The 20,426-nt window shown below is 37.8% G+C and overlaps 1 protein-coding gene across 1 annotated transcript; it reads left to right on the plus strand.

Annotated features, from left to right (window-relative positions):
* Positions 1-1,557: 1,557 nt before the first annotated feature.
* LOC149828989 (beta-glucosidase 12-like) lies at positions 1,558-17,959 on the plus strand. Its single transcript, XM_090017188.1, has 13 exons — positions 1,558-1,644; positions 1,732-1,801; positions 1,958-2,016; positions 3,280-3,355; positions 6,451-6,528; positions 8,766-8,853; positions 10,269-10,521; positions 13,213-13,328; positions 14,859-15,079; positions 15,956-15,987; positions 16,149-16,251; positions 16,344-16,452; positions 17,791-17,959. The coding sequence occupies exons 4-13, from the start codon at positions 3,295-3,297 to the stop codon at positions 17,957-17,959; spliced, it is 1,230 nt and encodes a 409-aa protein (XP_089873314.1). The 5' UTR covers positions 1,558-1,644; positions 1,732-1,801; positions 1,958-2,016; positions 3,280-3,294.
* The last annotated feature ends 2,467 nt before the right edge of the window (positions 17,960-20,426 follow it).

Here is a 20,426-nt window from a genome sequence, read left to right on the forward strand (position 1 = left end):
TAGACCTAGGAAGACTTGGATGGAGATGATAGGAAAGGATATGAATGCTTTGAACCTCACCGAGGACATGGCATTGGATAGAAATGATTGGAGGAAAATGATTCATGTGGAAGACCCAAAATAAATTTCTTTTTTGGTTCATATCGCCGACCCCAATTGTTTTGGGATGAAGGCCTAGTAGTTGTTATTGTTGTTGTATTCTTTAAAGGGGGGTTAAAATACAAGGTTTTGTCACTGTCAATGAATCGTCAAATATATATGTGGGATTTTTCCAAAGTCGTCATGTTGAAATATTCTCTTGAATGTAGGATTGGAGACCACAAGAAATCTAAGATTGCAAGAATAAAGAATTCAAATGCAAAAATGAAGTTGAGAATCAAAGTATTATTTATATAAAACAAATTTGCATGAAAAAAAAATTGCAATACAAATACAAAATTTTGCAATATCAAACTTTTACAAGGTTTTTGTAATTTCAAAATAATTCATGTGATTCTCTTTCAAAATTTCCCAAGATAAGAACATTAACGAAACAAAGGATTTTGGTAACGTGGCTTCAAATACTCATCATGAATTTTACAAGTAGTTTATAATTTCATAATCTTTTTGAAATATCGCATCCTCAAATATAATTTTATTGACGAGTTTCATGAAATCATAAACTTTTAATGTCATGATGTACAAAAATAAAAAACTGTACATGCAAGCCATAAAAACATCCTACAAAAATTAGGAACATATTGAATTTGATAAATTGTTGGGCTTTTTTGAAAACATCATTTTTTACTGTACACCATATTTTTTCGTTCATTTATTGGATCCTAGTCCTAGAAACAAACAATCTCTTAAATAAGAGTAGACTTCAGCTATTATGTAAGAACAGGAATTGCCCTTCAAATCTTTGACATTAGAAGAAAATATGGAACCATCTATGAACACCATTTTGCCATGTGGTTGTAGCCTGGGCCCACTCTCTGTAATGCACAATTTCACATGCCCGGTTTGGCCTCCGGTCACGTTGGTCCTAATAAATGTGTGTCATGTCGTAGATAAAACAAATCAGTAATAGAATCAAGTTGGGTCAGATAATCTTTTGGAAAAAATTTAAAAAATTCAAAATTCTGCTACTGTCCTTAATATCGGCATTTATCCAAAAGGGAGCCAATGGCCTTTGACATAGGATGAGTTCCATCCTAGCTGTCCAGTTAAAGAATATGAACGGCTGAGAACAGTCCACAGAAAGATTAAAATATGGACCACCCTTAGCCGTTGATTGGATGGTTTGGATTGAATGCAGGATAAAGCCCATCCTATGTCAAATGATGGGATCCGTCATGACCAAAAAATGAATAAATAAATACTTTGTCACGTGATGAGGACGCTGTAGACTTTTATAAACCCCCTGATAATAAAAATCATATAATAGTACACTTCTTCAATTATATAAGCACCACCTCTTAAGTCCTAATAACTCACCAGTAAGTTTCTGAAATGGCATCCCATTTATCCTTCTTGCTGTTATTATTTTTCTTCTTCTACCTTCCCCTTAATATTATAGCCCATGATGCTGCAAATGTTTCAACACTTAACAGGAAGAGTTTTCCACGGGGTTTCATTTTTGGAACTGCGTCTGCATCATACCAGGTTTCCTACATTTTTCTACTGTGTTTTATCTAATTTCATCGCTTTCGCCGATGTTGTTTTTGATGAGTACAACCACCATTGGTTCAGTATGAAGGAGCTGCATTTGAAGATGGGAGAGGTCCAAGCATTTGGGACACCTTTACTCATGAGCATCCTGGTATGCATGCAGTGTTTCCACTTTGCCTGTGGTAGATGGTCTTTTATTCTGTTCAATTAACCCACAACCGTGTCTGATCATGTGCACTTGCAACCAAAGATGTTCTGGCTCAAATATTTTTGCTTATGGATGTTCTGTGTGTGTGTGTTTGTGCAGACAAGATCAGTGACAGATCAAATGGCGATGTAGCTGTAGATCAATATCATCGTTACAAGGTTTACTAGATAGATTGAAAGGGAACATGTATTTTGATCTTATTTATATTGCTCTCCTTCAAGTCTCTGTGTGTGTGTGTGTGTGTGTGTGTGTGAACAATCGGAGATATGGCATGATCACTATCCATCACCATCAACCATAGAAACCATTACAGGCCCATCCAAATGTCAACCCATGACATCACCAGCCCATTGATTGCTAGCCCACTGATTACTAAGATGGACTGTGAAGTAAAGATGGCATATCTCAACAGGTATTTTTTTTTTAATTGGCAAGTTGGGGTCAGGCAGACTCCTACTAATAGATGTGAGATTTCAAAACATTGATTCATATCTAAGGTGGGAAACCAATCCCCGTGGCTCGTCTTTCACACTCTACCCTGTGGAATGACAGCCATGCAGGTTAAGCTACATGCTAATAATTCTTCTTCTTAACAAGCTTACATCTAATATGATTGAATTGACAAAGAACATCAGCTAATTTAGACAATTTTTACTTTAATTCTGGTCCATAGATCCTTTCAACCTTTCAACAGAAAACTGTCCAAGGTACCTTGGACGCTGTCCATCATCAACATGAACGGTACCAAAAAACCATCCAAAACTTTTTGTGCTGGACAAATTTCAGCAGTTCACTTTTCAATCATTCATGCCGTCCAAGAAGTGAACAGCATCCAAAATTTTTGTGGGATCCATCTAGTTGGGGGCCGTCCTTTTTGACAGATTTTGGGTGTCGTTCATCTTAATGATGGACGACATTCAAGATACTTTGGACAGAAGACAGTTTTCTGTCCAAGGTCCCTTGAACCTGATCCGCTAGCGCTCTCTAAATGTAGTGGGATCCTTATCCTTGAGACAGGTAATAGTATTCCTATTTCTCAATCTCTTTTTTAAAAATGATAATCTCCCCCACTTTAGCCAAAAATGCCAGCTTCGGAAGTCATAGAAACCTTGTATGCATGAGCTCGATTTAGTCCTGCCAGCAACTTTCCAAATAGCTCCACGTTTCACGAATGTTAAACCTTCCTCATGATTTAGATGGATCAAGGGCTCAAGTGAAGCAGCATGTTAAAAGTGTGTGATCACATTGCACCTGATCCTCCCTCTCTTTTTTAGGGGGAAGCACACTGTAGCAGTGTTCTGCCCCAAACACTGGATCAGCTCACAGTTGTTAGTGTATGCAATTCCTTGGCATGACAACAACCAGCACTTTACTTGCTTGGGTTTCTTTATTCCCCTGATGTACAATATTTTGAATTGCAGGAAGATGTGAAATTGATGAAAGACATAGGGATGGACGCTTACCGGTTCTCAATCTCTTGGAGTAGAATATTACCATGTAAGCCACATTAAACTTGCGACTAATTTGAATAACTGAAAAGGAAGAAGTAAAACACATCAAGGGTCTGTTTTTCTCAAAAGAGAGGCAGCGATTTTCATTTTCACAAGAAAGTGGCTACATTTTCCTCCTCCCTGTGAAAAACAGCTTTGTGGCAAAAAGTGGGGCCACACAGTTTCTTACAACATGCCTCCTTTCATATGAAACGAGATTTTCTCCCCGGCCTCCCATGAAGCAAACAGGTCCTTGGAAATCTTTTTGGCATCTTCCAAACTCTTCTCGTAACTTGGCACCTGTTGAAAAAATCTTGAAGAGTACAAATGAGACTTATAGATCTTAAAGACCTGTTTGTTTCATATATATTTCATGGGAGCATCCTTCTTTCTTTTCTTTCTCATCATGAATGAAATAAAGTATCATGATGGCACAAGTGAGCCCAGTTTTTTCCACCACCTACCACTTTTCACGAACCAATCCTTTCATACCTTCTCTATGAAAAAATTATCATGGAAAGGCTGAGCTGGCAAGATGTTTTAGAAATCAATACCCATTCTCATCAAAGGTCTTTCCTTTCATGGGAATGAAACGAACGTGCCCTAAAAGTTACTCAAGGCTATGTTGGTAGTCTTTGGGTAACGAGTTGTAAGTTGTAACCATTTTTTTGGATTTTTTATGATGATTAACTCACCAGGATTGAGCCCTTTTATCAATTCAGTTTCACTCAGATTTTTCCACCAACTACCACTTTTTATGAACAAGAAACTCAGTTTTTTCCACCACCTACCACTTTTCATGAACAAATCCTTTCATACCTTCTCTATAAAAGCATTCTCATGAAAAGGCTGAGCTGTCCAGATGTTTTAGAAATCAATACCCATTCTCATCAAATGTCTTTCCTTTCATGGGAATGAAACAAACGTGCCCTAAAAGTTACTCAAGGCTATTTTTGTAGTTTTTGGGTAACGAGTTGAAAGTTGTAACCATTTTTTTGGTTTTTTATGATGATTAACTCACCATGATTGAACCCTTTTATCAATTCAGTTTCACTCAGTTTTTCCCACCACCTGCCACTTTTCATGAACAAATCTTTCATACCTTCTCTACCAAAACATTCTCATGAAAAGGCTGAGTTGTCCAAATGTTTTAGAAATCAATACCCATTCTCATCAAAGGTCTTTCCTTTCTTGGGAATGAAACAAACGTGCCCTAAAAGTTACTCAAGGCTATGTTGGTAGTCTTTGGGTAACGAGTTGTAAGTTGTAACCATTTTTTTGATATATATATATATATATATATATATATATATATATATATATATATATATATATATATATATATATATATATATATATATATATATATATATATATATATATAGTGGGTTTTCATATATATGATTCAAAAAATCAACAGTCCAAATTCTTCATAAATAAAAATAAATGAATAAGTTTTTTGGTGTGAATCGAGATTTTCATAGGTTTTTTGCAAATCTAACCTTGTAGATGCATTAGGCGTGGTCCATTTGCTAGAAATCGACTGTTGTATCATTGTAATCAGATAAAAAAAATGTGATTTTTTATACTTGAATACTTATGAAAATTCTAAGCTATTGATTTTCAACCCTTAAAAGATCCTTCGTGCATACACATCTATCCGTTTAAAGATCCTTCTTATACACATCGTAATTGGATGATCCAAGAGTCTATTCCTATAAAACCAAGCGTTGAGATCACATCCCCATAATGGAATTTTGGAAGAAAGTACAAAAACTTATAAAAGTCTTTGTTCATACTAGTAAACATATTTGGTTGGTAAACATATTTCAGTTATGGCCTATATATATATATATATATATATATATATATATATATATATATATATATATAAAAGCAATTCTATTGTGGTACTGAACTACCAAAACTTATGGTGGTAGACAGTTGGTTTACATAAATTTAAGCTCAAAAAACAAAATCTAACATTTGGATAATGTTTGACATGTTTTGTTTACCATTTTCATGTGTTAAAGTCTGGTTTTGAAATGACCTGGTCATCCTATTTTTTATTTTTACCCATGAAACCGGGTTTATCTGGAACTTCTCCCTCACACCCCACCACCCCCTCTCCATCACCACCAACCCAAACATGTTTAGCTGGACTATTTTTGGCTAGTGGTCAGATGGAAAATGACTAGACACCTCTCCTTATTTTTGGTCGATTGGCCAGAAAATAAGTAGATATGTAAACGTTTTTTTGATCACTGGCTGGAAATGCAACCTTTTTTCAGAAAAACCATTCTGGCTCTTTTTTTTCGGCCACCAATCTGTTGAGAAATAGTTGGCTGCCTGGTGCTGTTCGGCGCAAAAGGTGCCCGCTTGACCTTGTAGCTGGCGGGTAGTTGAAAAATGGCTGATATCCTTTTTCTTTTTTTAAGTTTTTCTCAACCAAAAGCATGGTTTTTCAGATTTTTCATCATCCAAAATCTAAAAAAACAAATTTGAGCCTAACTCATCTCGTCAAAAACTTAGTTTTTGGCAAAATCTTTTGATATTTACACAGAGATAAACCACTCCCAGGATCAGAGACCTAGTCAAGATGGCTCTACCTGCCATACTTATGATCACTGTCCTGACAGCAGAACCTCAGGGAGTCTCCACGCTTCGGCATGCATGCACAAGGGGTGACTCCCATGGTATTTGAACCTAGACTACCTGCCTGGTCGGTGGCCTATGTACCGTCCCACTAAGCCAAACCCCTTTGCGGCAGTTTTGGGCAAAATGTGTTTATAAAAGCACAGGTTTTGCCCCCTGCCATATACATACAAGACTAGTTTTATTCCGTCACAGTAAGTGGACAGTGTAAATGTACTAATTAACAAACTTAATGGCGAATGTCTTCATGGCACACAAATTTCAATAAAATTTAGTACCATTGTTTCCTGTTGAAATAACGTGGAGAGAATTTTATCATTTACTAGCATTATAACTCAAGGACTTAATGTTGACTGATTTCTGTAATAGAATAAAATCTCATGCTTTATATTTTATACTTGGGAAGTTGATTCTTATCTGTTTATTTACTTGTAATTGTTTCAACAGCTGGCAAGATAAGTGGTGGCGTAAACAAGGCGGGCATCTCCTATTACAACAACCTAATCAATAACCTCCTCGCTAAAGGTCCTCCCCCCTCTCTCTCTAAAAATTAAAGATTTTATCCCATGACATGTAGTGCTGTTTCTAGCTATCCAAGACTATAGATACAAACGGGTGAGAATGTGAACTAATCCTAACCATAAAAATGTAATTGATTGGATGGCTATTATTGACACATGACATATATATGAGTTAATATTTTGTGTTATTGAAGGCATGAATGACCTGAAAAATCATAAGTTCAAGCTTTATCGACCACATACATAGATGTATTCAACATGGTTTGTTTGTTGACCATCTAATCTTGGATTATGTTATTTCGATTTAGATATATGATTTTTTGAATCAGAAAATTTTAATGCATTATGAGCTGTTTATTTTTAAAGCCATAAAAAACCAGCTTACATGTCACAATGACATGATTCAAAGCTCATTTTCTATTAAACAAGCATATTGTCACATCCATGAGGATTAATATAAAAAATTTGAAAATAAGGTAATTTATACTCAATAGTTTCATGTCTTCAATAGCACCAAATATCATATATACACCAACATTGGAAGGTGAGTTGAGAGATGATAAATGAAAAAAAAATTCCATATTAAGTGGACCTAGTAAGAAGCAGGTGACAAGGTCATGATGTCAGAAAAAAGTAAATGCGGCAAAATGGAAGGTAATATACACAACAAGTCTAGGACTTTTTTTTTTCTCTTGGTATGAAGTCATGATACAGTTGGAAAGATATTAAGTGGAGTTGCCAATGGATCCAATTTTCAGTGGAACCCAATCAGCCTGGACCTGGGTCTGACTTTTAGGTGCTTGTACTAGGTCTTGATTTGGGTCCAACAGCACCTACCACATGAAAAACCAAACTCAGGTTCTATAAGGATGACATGAACCAGACATAGTATATATCTGGCAACATAATACTTTTCATTTTTTTAACTGCTAAAAAGACAGGACAAACTTGATACCCAAAGCTAGGGTGTGGGAACTACACGACTGAAATAAAAGATCCAACATAATTTTTATCTGAAAACTGGTGAAATAGGATCCATATTGAGTCTTTTGAAAATATTTTTTAAGTTATAATTTTCCTTCACTCAAACGAATGGGGTTTTTTTGCTGGTATATGAAAGTAGTAGTAGTTTTTATTTCTTCAAGTTTTATTGAAAAACCATGTTTGAAATATAGTTTTGCTAACCATGCTTAGTCCTGCTGCAAATGGGTTTAGCATAGGAGAATGGGACCTAGGCCGCTTGACTGGCAGTCTAGGATCAAATCCTGCGGGCGTCACCCCCTTGCAGAAGCCGAAACAAAGTGTGTCTCTCGGAGCGAGGGGTGTGCCCACAGAGTTTTATGCTACTGGGATGGTGACCATAAGTACGTCAGGCTATGTCCAGTGCAACTAGGTCTCTGATCCCAAGTGCAGTTTCTCGTGTCATAAGTAAAAAAAGAAAAAAGGCTTAACCCCATAGATAGGTCTTCTAATTCATAGAGACCAAAGGGGTTTAGCGTAGTGGGATGAGACCTTGACTATTAGACGGACAGTCTAGGTGCAAATCCCATAGGCGTCACCCTCCCTGCATAAGCCAAAGCTTGGCGACTCCCTGGGGTTGAGGGGTAAGCCCTCAGAGTTTTATACTGACATGGACATAGACCGTAGTATGGCGCAGCTAAGTCTCTGTGCCTGGGGCGGTTTCTCCAAGCAAATCTCAAAAAATAAAGGTATTCTAATTCAGTCCCAGCTTACAAGGTACCAATTCATCGACCTGTGGGTCTGCCAGCCTTCATTAGATGTTGACGCATTTGGAAGCATGTTTGGATTCTAGCAGCTGGATCAAGTTAGATGATCGTTGGCAGATCCAAGTTAGATGATCGTTGGCAGATCTTAAACCCAACTACCTTGGGTTCAAACATATGACACCTATATGTCAGACTGAATTGGTTCAGTTTTAATCAAGGTGCGCAAATGTAAAGCCTGAACAAATAGGGTCTATGTTGTGACTACGGAAAATGAGAGAAGATAAAGTGTTGGGTCTTATGCTTTTGATGCAGCGTTAGATGGCAATTATTGGGGTTATAACACATGAATGAGCAGACATCACCTGTTATTCAAACTGTACTTTTTCATCTTAGTTGTCATAGAGCATTCAAAGTATATGCTTATAATGTATGCATGTATGATTTCATGTCAGAGAGAGAGAGAGAGAGAGAGAGACTGTTCATTAACAGCTAACAAATGGTTGTTGGATGATAGGTTTGAAGCCTTTTGCGACACTCTTTCATTGGGATCTCCCTCAACCCTTGGAGAGTGAATATGGTGGATTCCTGAGTTCCAAGATTGTGTAAGTGCCTTGATTCCCCTCTTCATATTGCAAAACAACCTACTACTCATCATGTTTGAAAAACTATCACCGCGCGATTGTCTTCCCAAAATGGACAAAACCTGTCAAACAAAAGAATCCACGAGTCAATTAAGTCAAGTCTATATTCTCTTCGGAAGATAGAGAGTGAAATTACATGAAAAAAGTTTCATGCTTGTTCGCGTTTAGCTTTCAATTATCTCATGTATGTGGTAGGGGTGACTTGTTAATGTCACCAAGCTGACGAGATGCCACAAGTTCGAAACCCACAGGTGGCATCTCTTGCTGCAAGGTGGAAGCTAGGTGTACTCCCTAATAGGCAGGAAAACCTCAAGGGTTTTACCATGGTTGCCAGTTGAGGAAGCGGGAAGCGGGAAGCGGGAGCGGGAAGCGAGGCACTTTCAAAATTTTAGGAAGCGGGGAAGCGTGGGACCACTTAGGAGCGATTCGGGAAGTGTCTCGGAAGCGACCTAGGAAGCGTCTCGGAAGCGAGGGGGGAGCGAAAAAAATAAAAATAAAAAATAAAAAATACAAAAAAATTGAAAAAAACAGGGAAAGCGAGGGGGAAGCGCGCTTCCCATTAAAGGAAAGTGCATCCCCCATTAAAGGGAAACGCGTCCCCCATTAAAGGGGGACGCGCTTTCCAAAAAAGGGGGACGCTTCCCCCCATGCTTCGGAAGCGCGACGTTCCGTGCTTCCGAAGCGCGCTTCGGGGAAGCGCGCTTCCCCTTTTAGCTAGGCGCTTCCGGTAACCCTGGGTTTTACCAAAAGGATGCCAGCCAATGTGCGATCAGTGATGGGGGAAGGTAAGGGACCGGGGTGAATTGTTTTGCCCTTGACCTATCCCAAAACAAAAGAAAAAGTATGTGAGAAGTAATGCGAAATTCCTTTCCTAACAGGGAGCTTCAAATTTCCCTTTTCATATCACAGGCATGACCAATCAAAAACTGGGTTCTCATCGATGAGCCCCCATACTTATGTTGTGTTTGTTACACCACGCATTTCCATTGCTGTAATTCCCACCTGTTCCAAAAATAAGATTTTTATTTCTTAAAAGAAAGAAAATCTTTTCTTTCAAAAAAAAAAATTTGAAAATGCTTGTTCACATATCAAAGTAGCTCATTTTCTCGCCGAATTCAACATCTATCACATAATATGCTCATACCTGTATGTTGACTAGCCATATTCTCAAGCATTTCAATTGATGGAATGTACTATGTCCCAGACCGAGCCTTCGGGATGGGGCATGTGCAGTCTGGCGCATCGCGGGTTTGCAAAAAATTCTATGCCCGTGACAGTCTACTTGCTATTTCATGTGTTTCTGCGTTTAGAGTTCTTCATTAAGTAAAAAATATATACAAATAAAAAGTGATGAAGGGTTTTTTTCTGATATACAGTGAGGATTTCAAGAGCTTTGCCGATCTATGCTTTAGAGAGTTTGGAGATAGAGTAAAACATTGGATCACTCTCAATGAACCATTAACAGTCGTGTATAATGGCTACACACTTGGCACGTTTGCACCAGGGAGATGCACCAAGGTCCTTGGCAATTGCACTGCTGGGAATTCGGGAACAGAGCCATATATTGTTACTCATAATTTCCTCTTGGCACATGCTCATGCAGTGAAAGTCTACAAAGAGAAGTACCAGGTAGAACTTGACTCTTCATGTGTCTACTACTTTAGCGTTCTTTACTTCTAGTGGGAATGCACTAACCATTTATGTTTTTTTTTTTTTCTTTTTTAAGAAAGAAAAAATTCATTGAAAGAAAATAGATTAGAAAGACAAGCTAGAAGCTCACAACTCGAGCAGACCATAATCTACATAACTCGCAATTTAACAAGTTATTTACAATTGATGTTTTACTTCACTTCTTCGTCTACACCTTTCAACTTTCTAGCACTAGCTTGATAGGATGAAGAGACATAACTGGTACATTCTATTCCTGCTTAGGAGGTACCAGAACTCCATCTTACTAAAGAGGTACCGTAGAGCAATAATCTTTCCTAGAGTGAGAGGCTCATTTCTTGTAACTAGAGGTGTCAACCGGTCGGAGCTGGTTGGGACTCACCTAGGTCCGAACCCAGATCTGACTTTAAGATGTGGGTACCGGATCCGGACTAAGGTCCAATCAGTTTGACATATGAAAAATCATACCCAGGTCCTATAAAGTTTACATGAACCTGCAGACCTTGTCCAAACCTAGTAAAATAATATATATTTTTTACTTATATTGAAAATTCATAGGTTTTAAAGAGAACTCAGGTCGGAGGGTTTGGTATGAAATTTCACAAATCATACCTGTATTCCACTTGGACCTCCTTTTTCTTTTATCACCAAACCCTGACCCTATAGGGTTTGGTATGGGTCTATTTCGGTCAAACCCGACCCATTGACACCCCTATTTGAAACATCTTGTTTAGGGGTGGCAATCGTGTCGGGTTGGCGGGTCAGCATACCTCAACCCGAACCCGACCTGTTTATTAAACGGGTCGGCTATGGCAAACACGAACCCGACCCGTTTAATAAACGGGTAACCCGACACGACCCGCCAACCCATTCAATAAATGGGTTGGGTCAGGTAAACGGGTTCTCAAGTTCGCGGGTCAGGTTGGCGGGTCGAGTTGACGGATCGGGTTGGCGGGTCGGGTTGGCAGCCGGGTTGGCGGGTTGACCCGCCCGCCTAACCCGTTTATTAAACGGGTCAGCCGGGTTGGCGGGTTGGCATACCCCAACCCGAACCCGACCCGTTTAATAAACGGGTTAGGCGGGTCGACCCGTTTATTAAACGGGTTGGCTTAAGCGGAACCCGCCTAAGAGGCGGGTTGGCGGGTCGTGTCAGGTTTTGCCACCCCTAATCTTGTTTGTCCCTACTCTGGGTTTGACAAAAACTAGGTGGAAATGCTTATATTGTATTCCACCTGTTTGGCTGATTGGGTAATTGTCAAAAAGAAAATGAAGGAAAAAAAAGGCTCCTCAGAGTATGAAAAGGTGGAGGTTGAGCAACATGTATAAATGTAGACAACTTGACAAAAGTGTTGACAAAATGTTCATAGAAACAATGGATTCTGCTACAGATACCATATCTGCTGAATCTTATTAGAGAATATAAAAAGATTGGCCTTGATTTAATTTCTTTATCTATGTTCTACCTTTTATCTGTTTGATAGATTGAAGGATATAATCATGATAACATCGTGGGTCTTCCACCACTTCAAATACAAAGGAGGATTCCTACATGTATACATCTTATTTTGAGCAGAAAAAAACTAACCTGTTGCTATTTACTGATCGTTCTAAACTAAGGGTTACCCAATAGGAAAGAGGTGGGGAGGAGGATTCTCCTCACACCTCGCGTCTTGGCTTTCCCTTTAGTGAAGAGAGTAAGAAAAATAATGAGACCACGTTGGGATCTGTTGGTGTGTGTGCATTGACTAAAAAAAAGAGAGAGAAAGAGAGAAAAACGTAGAAGAAAGAGGAGAGAGAGAGAGAAAAAGAAGAGAAGGAAGAAGGGAGAATGGCAGTTGCGCGTCTCAAGACTTCTGTGGTGCTATTTTTCCTGTGGTTTTGTAGTCTCGTTTTTAATTTTTGGCCCAAACATATGTGCATTTTATTAATCTTGTGATCTCGTACTGATCTTTAAAAAAGTTGTACTTGTTTATTGTATAGTGTATCGGATTTGTCAAGTGATTTTTCACTCACTCAGGGTTTTCCACGTAAACCTTGATGTCTTTTCTTTGCAATTCTTGTTTTGCTTTTATTTGCTTGTGTGATTGTTGGATTCATATTCGGATATGCTCACATGAAAAGTAGCATGGCCTAGGTACATAAATTAAGTGGCACTTTTGATCTATGTCACACCAACTCTTCTAACAGGGCACCCCCCAGCGGGTGCGACACTTGGACACAACTTTCTTTGTGTTAGGTGAAATCAACCATTCTGAGGTCCATTTCTATATAAAAGTTGATTCAGCTCTAATCAAGTTCATTTTTATCTATATTATATATATAAATACATAAATGCACACACATATACGTAGTGTTAACTTAAAACTCTTAAATATTATATATATATATATACCCTCGCACCCCCCACCCAAGTTTTTTTAAAGTGCCGCAACCGTCACCTATGTGACATAGCTTTTGATGCTAAGAAGCATTCTTTCAAGAACTGTAAAGTTATGTGTTATAGTTTGTAACAAATTGCTCATGTTTTATAGAGATGTTCTTCTATGCAAAATAAGAGTCTGTGCAGAAATGGTCATCAGATTTTAGGTTATGTCTCATTCAACGGGCAAGAAAGCTGCCTTTGATGGTAATTTTATGATTAACTTTGTGCAGAAATGGCAAAAGGGAGAGATAGGGATTACGTTGGTGTCTCCTTGGTTTATACCGTATTCACCATCAAAACCCAATAAAGATGCAACACAACGGGTACTTGACTTTATGTTAGGATGGTGGGTGAATATCTCTCTCTCTCTCTCTCTCTCTCTATATATATATATATATATATATATATATATATATATATATATATATATATATATATATATATATATATACTGCTGTATTATACAGTTGTTATCCCGTAAATGAATTCTGTATTTCATAGCAGGGGAGTACACTGAACAGATACGATTGGATATCCAATCTGAATCTGGCATATTATTTTTGCTTTTGGATATCCTTTAAGTGAAATCTCAAAATGTGCATTTGAATCATACCTGGACTTGCTTGATCAAATAAATTTCAGACTCGGACAGGATCTGGATCAATATTTTATGTTTGATATAATTCAGATTCTGTTCAAAATCTGATCTAATTGCATTTTTGTTACATGTCATGAACATGTTTTGGCCCTTTTGGGTATGTTTTTACCACATATAGTTTGGATCCGGATTCAATATTAGATCATCAAATCTCTTCTTGAATTCAGATTCAGATCAAGTGCACAAAATTCAGTTTCCTATTTGAATCAGGTAGGATCCAGCCTGTCTGATCTGTTTGCAGCCTTTATTTTTTTTTTCGTTGATAAGAAACCCTCGTCAAGAACCAGGTCACTTAATGGGACTGCCCCCCCCCCCCCCCCCCCCTCTGCGAGGTAAACCCCAGCCCTATTGCATAGATATAAATTAGATTGGAAATTGACCATTGATTGGAAGATACCAACAATCTGTCATAGTCAATACACATGAATATGTAATTTTTTTTTTCCTGATCAGCAAGCTCGGGAATTCTGGCCCCCACCATTTATGAGTCAAAAATACAGTAGGTTTTAAATTGCCCTGCAAACTGCATTTTAGCATACAGAAAGCCACAAGACAGAGCTCCAAGATTCCAGTTTTATTTCAGCAAATAATCAACCGTGTTGCCGTGATTGACGGCCTCCCACATATGAAACGGAACTGTGTTAATCTCCCAGCATAAGTCTGTGACTGTGAGCCTAATAGTCCATCTGCTAAACTGTAAGTTTGAATTTAGCAGAGAACAGTCAGAATTTCTCTAAGGCTGTCTTGGAGATGAGACTCAGCCAAAAACTTCAGTAGTAAGATCTCGATAATGGATCCCACTGCAGCTGAGAACTCCATGTTGCAGCTGAGATCATTTGGAACTTTTTTGTCGTTTGCTATGTCACATGGATACTCCATTTTGACTTCCACTCTCATGTCCCCTTATATATAATAGTCATATTGGCAAACCAGATTCGGACTCTTTGATCACAATCCATGCTGGCATCATGAAGGATAAACACAAAGATGCTAGAAATCTTCCTGTGAAACACACCCTCACCTTACACACACACAAACACAAAGATGCAAGACTTGCAGCTCACTGTAGAATTGGCCAAGTTTGTATTGATTGGTGAAGAACTTGTAGTAATCAATGAAGTAAACAAACTTTCAGCTCATATACTACAGCTAAGACTGCATGAAGAATTTTTCATGTCATTACTTTCCTTGATTTTTATATTGTTGTAAACTTGTTAGGTTTATGGATCCACTGACTAAGGGTGATTATCCACAAAGCATGCGGTTACTTGTGAAAAAGCGTCTCCCGGTATTCACAAAAGAAGAGGCAAGACTTGTAAAAGGGTCTTATGATTTCATTGGATTAAACTACTACACGACCTACTATGCTTCAGACTACCCCTCAAATTATACCGTCATTGCTCCTAGCTTTAGCACTGATATCAGAGCTAATTTTGCAGGTACGTACATCAGTAACATCTTTAGCTGACAATACATGGATCATGAAGTGGTAAAAATGCATTTTGAAGGGCAATAATTAGCTTTTCAACGGCAAATCCTTGAACCAACATCACAAATCTTTGAATCAGGAATTGCTTAGTGAGAAAAAATCTCATAGTAAATTAAAAAATTGTTTATCTCAAGAAAAGCTCAGAAAACACCAGCATATATATATATATTAAACACATTTAATATAGTGATTAAAATTCTAAAAATAACAATTTTATCATTTAATATAGTGATTAAAATTCTAAAAATAACAATTTTATAAGTGTTTATAGCAATAATAGCACTATGAATCAAAATATGTTCAAAATAAGTGACATTTTTAAGATATTGTGAATTTTTGGTATCATGTCAGCTTTTAAAAATGTACAATATGATCATGATAATTGAAAATATCACAATAAATTTATGGTAATTTTCCAAATATCATCAATTGATGTTGGTAACATAGTTAAACCAGTTCCAATCTTGGTTTTGTCGTAAACCAGGTCGCAATTGGTTGGATGCACACCTAGGTGTTGCATGTGCACATCAGTAGATTCTTTTCATACACAGTTGTGAAATAATTTGTATGAATTACCATTCCATGAATATCCCGTGCAACTGAATGGTTAAAACAAAAAAATGTACTCCAATTATAGCCAACTCATCTTTAAAAGAGAACCATTGATTTTATGTAATGAATCATTAGCACGCCATGGCCTGTGATTCTATGTAATGGATCATTAGTACAATCAGCCTAGCCACAACTTTAATTTAGGTTTGTATAAGCACTATCTATCTACTCCCATATACTCACACTTGAAAACTCCTGAATTTCATTATGGCAGGTACAAGGAATGGCGTAGCGATTGGACCTGTGGTAAGACTTATACTAACAACATATCCAGAATACCTTCAATTCTTTCAGTTGGTCAATCATTTAGACCTTTCAAATCCAATTGCAGCCAATTGTTGAGTAGCTGGTGAAAATTTAATTCACAATTTTGCAAAATTGAACAGTCCTTTAATTTTAATGCATAGGCGGGTTCATCATGGCTCTATATGTACCCAAAAGGATTAAAGTATCTATTGCTCTATGTCAAGAAAAGATATGACAGTCCAAAAATATTCATCACAGAAAATGGTTTGTTCTTAACTTCCTTTTTCTGTCAACCCTTAGGATACTGGGCAATTGGAGATGCAGTTGCTCTTACTCTCTTTTGATAATGATCACAGGTTTCTCAGAGGCCAACAACAGTACTACCCCCTTAGCGGAGGCACTGAAGGACCCGATCAGAATTGAGTACCACTCTACGCACCTTTACTATCTAAATGAGGCTATAAGGTACAACAGTGCTGAATGCTGCCATCTCTTTTTCATCTTCTATCATATTCATTTTTTCTTCAAGTCCATTCCAAAAGTGGAGCATGCACTGTTTTACATTGGCATGCAATTACATTTGGAATATATGATTGCACAATGATAAACAACACCATGAAGTTTCATGTCCAACAAAAAGTTCATTGTGCTTGCCTTGTTTGATATGCTTGCAAGGCCTTAGTTAAGGTTATTAATTAGCTGAGCTAACTAATCATTTTCCTTAAAATAACTTCAAATAAAGATGTCCTGAATGTCCTTGGCTTGATCCAGGTCCTATAGGGGTCTGTTATTCTAAGTTTTAGTTCAGGTCTTTACAATCACAACTTTTGTTTTTCTTGGATGATGGGGAAAACCACCTCAGTCACACATGAGCTCATTGGAGTTAAAACCCCATGTCCTCTTTGTCCACTAGGGATACACCCAGATTCGGGTTTGCAGTAAGGGATGCACAACGATGTGTTTCGGACTTGTGACATCCCTTAAGCTTGGTGACATCCACAAGTTTCTCTACCAAATGAGTTGAGCCCTCATGAATATCTTAAATGCAATTTGTGCTGAAGGTTTGGTCCAAAAAGTATCCATGGTAGCAAGCTACTTGTGTGGCATCAATTGCATGAAATAACATCTCATGCTGTCAGGGGACTCGTCTATGGAGGGGGCATATCTTGACAATGAAAGGGATTCAAGTGTGCCCCTTTAATAAATTCTTGAGGTTACAACTTTTGAACTAAATTTTCTATATTCTTTCTAATATTGGTTAGTGTAAATGGATAAAAAAGATCTGTAACTAGATTGATGTCTACATAAAAGCATTAGAGACCTAGGTCACAACCTTGGTAAAACTCTCTCTCTCTCCCAACCACCTCAACCTCCCCACCCCACCCTTCTAATGTATATGAAGATGCCCTAATTTCTCATCAGGGTTAAATCCTTCTGCTAATACAAAAATGATCAGGTTATTTTGCAAAAGGTCATAATCAAAGGGTGTGTGTGTGTGTCTTTCATTTAGGCCTCATGAATCATAGTCAAAGAATTTTGATAATTGTTCAAGCTGAGCTTAGAAGATGTTCATGAAAATTATGATTAGCATTTTAAAGGTTGTACACCATTGAGATTGACTGCCAATTGAACTTTTCATGGACTCAAAACCTCACTCCAAATGACACGCTGTATTTGGCTCTACCTAATAAAATGTCACAAGGGGTGAACAACGGCACATGGTGAAATGCCTTGGTCAATTAAACAGTTGGGGTGATGTCCATGCATTGTAATATACTTTGTGATGAAACTTTTATTTTATAGGGAAGGAGTGAATGTGAAGGGATACTTCGCTTGGTCGTTGCTTGATAATTTCGAGTGGAACTCCGGCTACACAGTTCGGTTCGGACTCGTTTATATCGACTACAAACATGGATTGAAGAGGCTTCCTAAGAGTTCATTTCTCTGGTTCCAAAAGTTTCTCCATGCCTAAGGACCAATCAAGTGAACTGATCATGTACCGTAATAATTTATGTATGCATGGATGCATGGAACAGTATTACCCAGGACAGCATACGAAATAAAGTATCTTTCTATCTATCTCTCATATGAATGAATGAATGAAAAATGTCCCTTCAAACATGGCAACAGGTACAATAAAAAAGCAAAATTTTATTATTTACTTAGTTTCCTTTAAAAAGATGGAGGTTGTTAACTTCATTGAAGGAAGGAGAAAAACGTTTATGACAAAAGAAAGAAACAGGTAGATACCCATAATCCAAGGAAAAAAATATATTTTATGGCAACAGGTACAATAAACGTTTATAAGTGTGATCTCTCCTCTATCTGAAGTATGTTATATTTTTCAAAACAGGTAGATACCCATAATCCAATGAAAAAGTTATTGACGTTATAACTCAAAGAATTTTCTATATTATTTTTGAATTGCTTCTTAAGCAAATGGATTTTGCACTGCGCTACCCTACATTAACCTTTGTTGCATCTGAGAAAAGACAAAGGATGAAATGGATTGAAGACCCTTTTTCGTTTACTATTATCTCTCAGAACTGAGACTTGAATCCTTTCCATTATCAGTTATGTATGTGTGAATATATGGATCCGATGGGTTTTTTTGACAAAGGTTTTAAAATGGATCCGTATTTTTTATATAAAAGGTGATGTGAGATCCCCACTTGCAAGTCGAGTGTTTCCTCCTCCGATGAGAAGGGATCAACCTCACCTCACTAGGAATGTCAGCTCTCCTTGATTCAAGCTTTAGCGTTCAGAACCAAAATTAGAAAAAGATTCAAAACAAACAATATGGCATGGTTAGACAAATTCATACTTAGATTAAATAAAACATCAAATAAAAAAAATCAAAAGGATATGAGTTTCACCTCGGGCATAAGTAGCCCTTTCTACGATGATGACAGACAAACGTAGCTTTGGCTAGGCAGAGGCTTTGGAGAGGTTGGGTAATACAATAATTTAGATCTAGGGTGTTATCAGTCCAGGTTCCAACGGGGGTGTACTAGGCTAGGGAGAATCCGAAAGAGTTTGTTTGCGAAGGCTTCAAGAAAATAGATCTTGGACTGGGGGTGGACTTGTACATAGAGACAGATCTTGGGCCTAGATCTAGTTGATTCTGTGCCAAAGAAACCAAATCTAGGTGCCATGCAGGTGCCTAAATTTGATTGGCTAGAGATCTGAGATGACACAATCCTATTGGCTAGGGTTTTTAGCTTACATGTCAAGAAAATGGGTTTGGCAAGCTGGTGGGGCTAAGGAATCATTTTTGGAAGGCTGAAAGGGCGAGTTTTAGGCATTTGGTAGATTATAATTTCAAAAACTCCTAACAAACATGAACCATGACCAAAACGGGAAGTCCCAAGCTTGGGCACCACCCTAACCGTATGCATGAGCAAGGGTGATTATCTAGGTTTTTGTTTTTACTGAAATATATCTGGATCCAGTCTGGATCCATACCAAGAATGACAACTGGGTCAGTAAAGGTGTTAACTCAACCTGGATATGATCTAGATCCAAACAACATGGATGACAACTTGGATTGGATCGAGTTTGGATCCAACAGTGAGAATGATAAGAACAACAACTTGGCCAGGATTTGATCCAAATCCAAATAGCTTGGGCGACAACTAAGTTGTATCTGATTCAGATCCACTTGGTATGGGCAAGAACTTGGATCCAGATCCAAACTAAGGATGACAACTAGGGTCTAGATCTAAATAGTTTGGGTGACAACTTGGGTTCAAGTCCAAACTAAGGCCGACAAATGAGGTTTGGGCAACCACTTTGACGAGATCTGGATCTAAAAAGGGTCAAAACCTTGTTTTAGCCATAACTTTTGATATTGATGTTTATTTAAGGTAATTTTTGGTGCGTTAAAAAGCTTATGATATTCTCATTAACTTCTCTTCTGGAAAAAAACCTTGAAAACATCATTTTCTATGCAAAAAAATGCATTTGAAGTAGATCCAATAGTTTTGGACACGAGACGTTGGTGTTTTGAGAAACCAATCACTTGGACTAAATCCATAAAATAATAATTGGTCAAAACTGGGATGTCTAGAGATGTCTCTTTTTGTTGTCGAGTGAAGAAAGCTCGATCATTGACAAAGAAGTAGACACACCAATTTTAAAAGACAGAAGTCAATCTTTGGAAAACTTGACAACCATGAGATCTTTTCAAAAGGCTTTTTGATGAATAAGATGAAATAGTGTACTTTTGTATAATTGGAATATGCATGGCTTTACATGAGGCTCTCCCAAGTTTTGTGCCTATTGGCGAGAGGTCTTGCTGAGCAAGGTCAAATTAAACAAGACAAAGTGAGTATCTTGTTCCATACAAAAGGTCTCCTCAACTCTTTACTGTTTAAAGTGGGAGGTCTTGCCTAACAAGTTTGGATTAAACAAGGCATAATAAGTGCCTATGGCCAAAA

Source organism: Nuphar pumila, chromosome 9, assembly GCF_984573655.1.
Source record: "Nuphar pumila chromosome 9, dmNupPumi1.hap1.1, whole genome shotgun sequence".
In the NCBI taxonomy this organism is placed as follows: domain Eukaryota; kingdom Viridiplantae; phylum Streptophyta; class Magnoliopsida; order Nymphaeales; family Nymphaeaceae; genus Nuphar; species Nuphar pumila.

What these genes read in the sequence shown, in the direction of transcription:
- LOC149828989 (XM_090017188.1), top strand. Translation starts at nt 3,295, where the DNA reads ATGAAAGACATAGGGATGGACGCTTACCGGTTCTCAATCTCTTGGAGT. An exon ending in CTTGACTTTATGTTAGGATG is followed by an intron (nt 13,329 to 14,858) that starts GTGGGTGAATAT and finishes TAAACTTGTTAG; the next exon opens with GTTTATGGATCCACTGACTA. An exon ending in GCGTAGCGATTGGACCTGTG is followed by an intron (nt 15,988 to 16,148) that starts GTAAGACTTATA and finishes TTTAATGCATAG; the next exon opens with GCGGGTTCATCATGGCTCTA.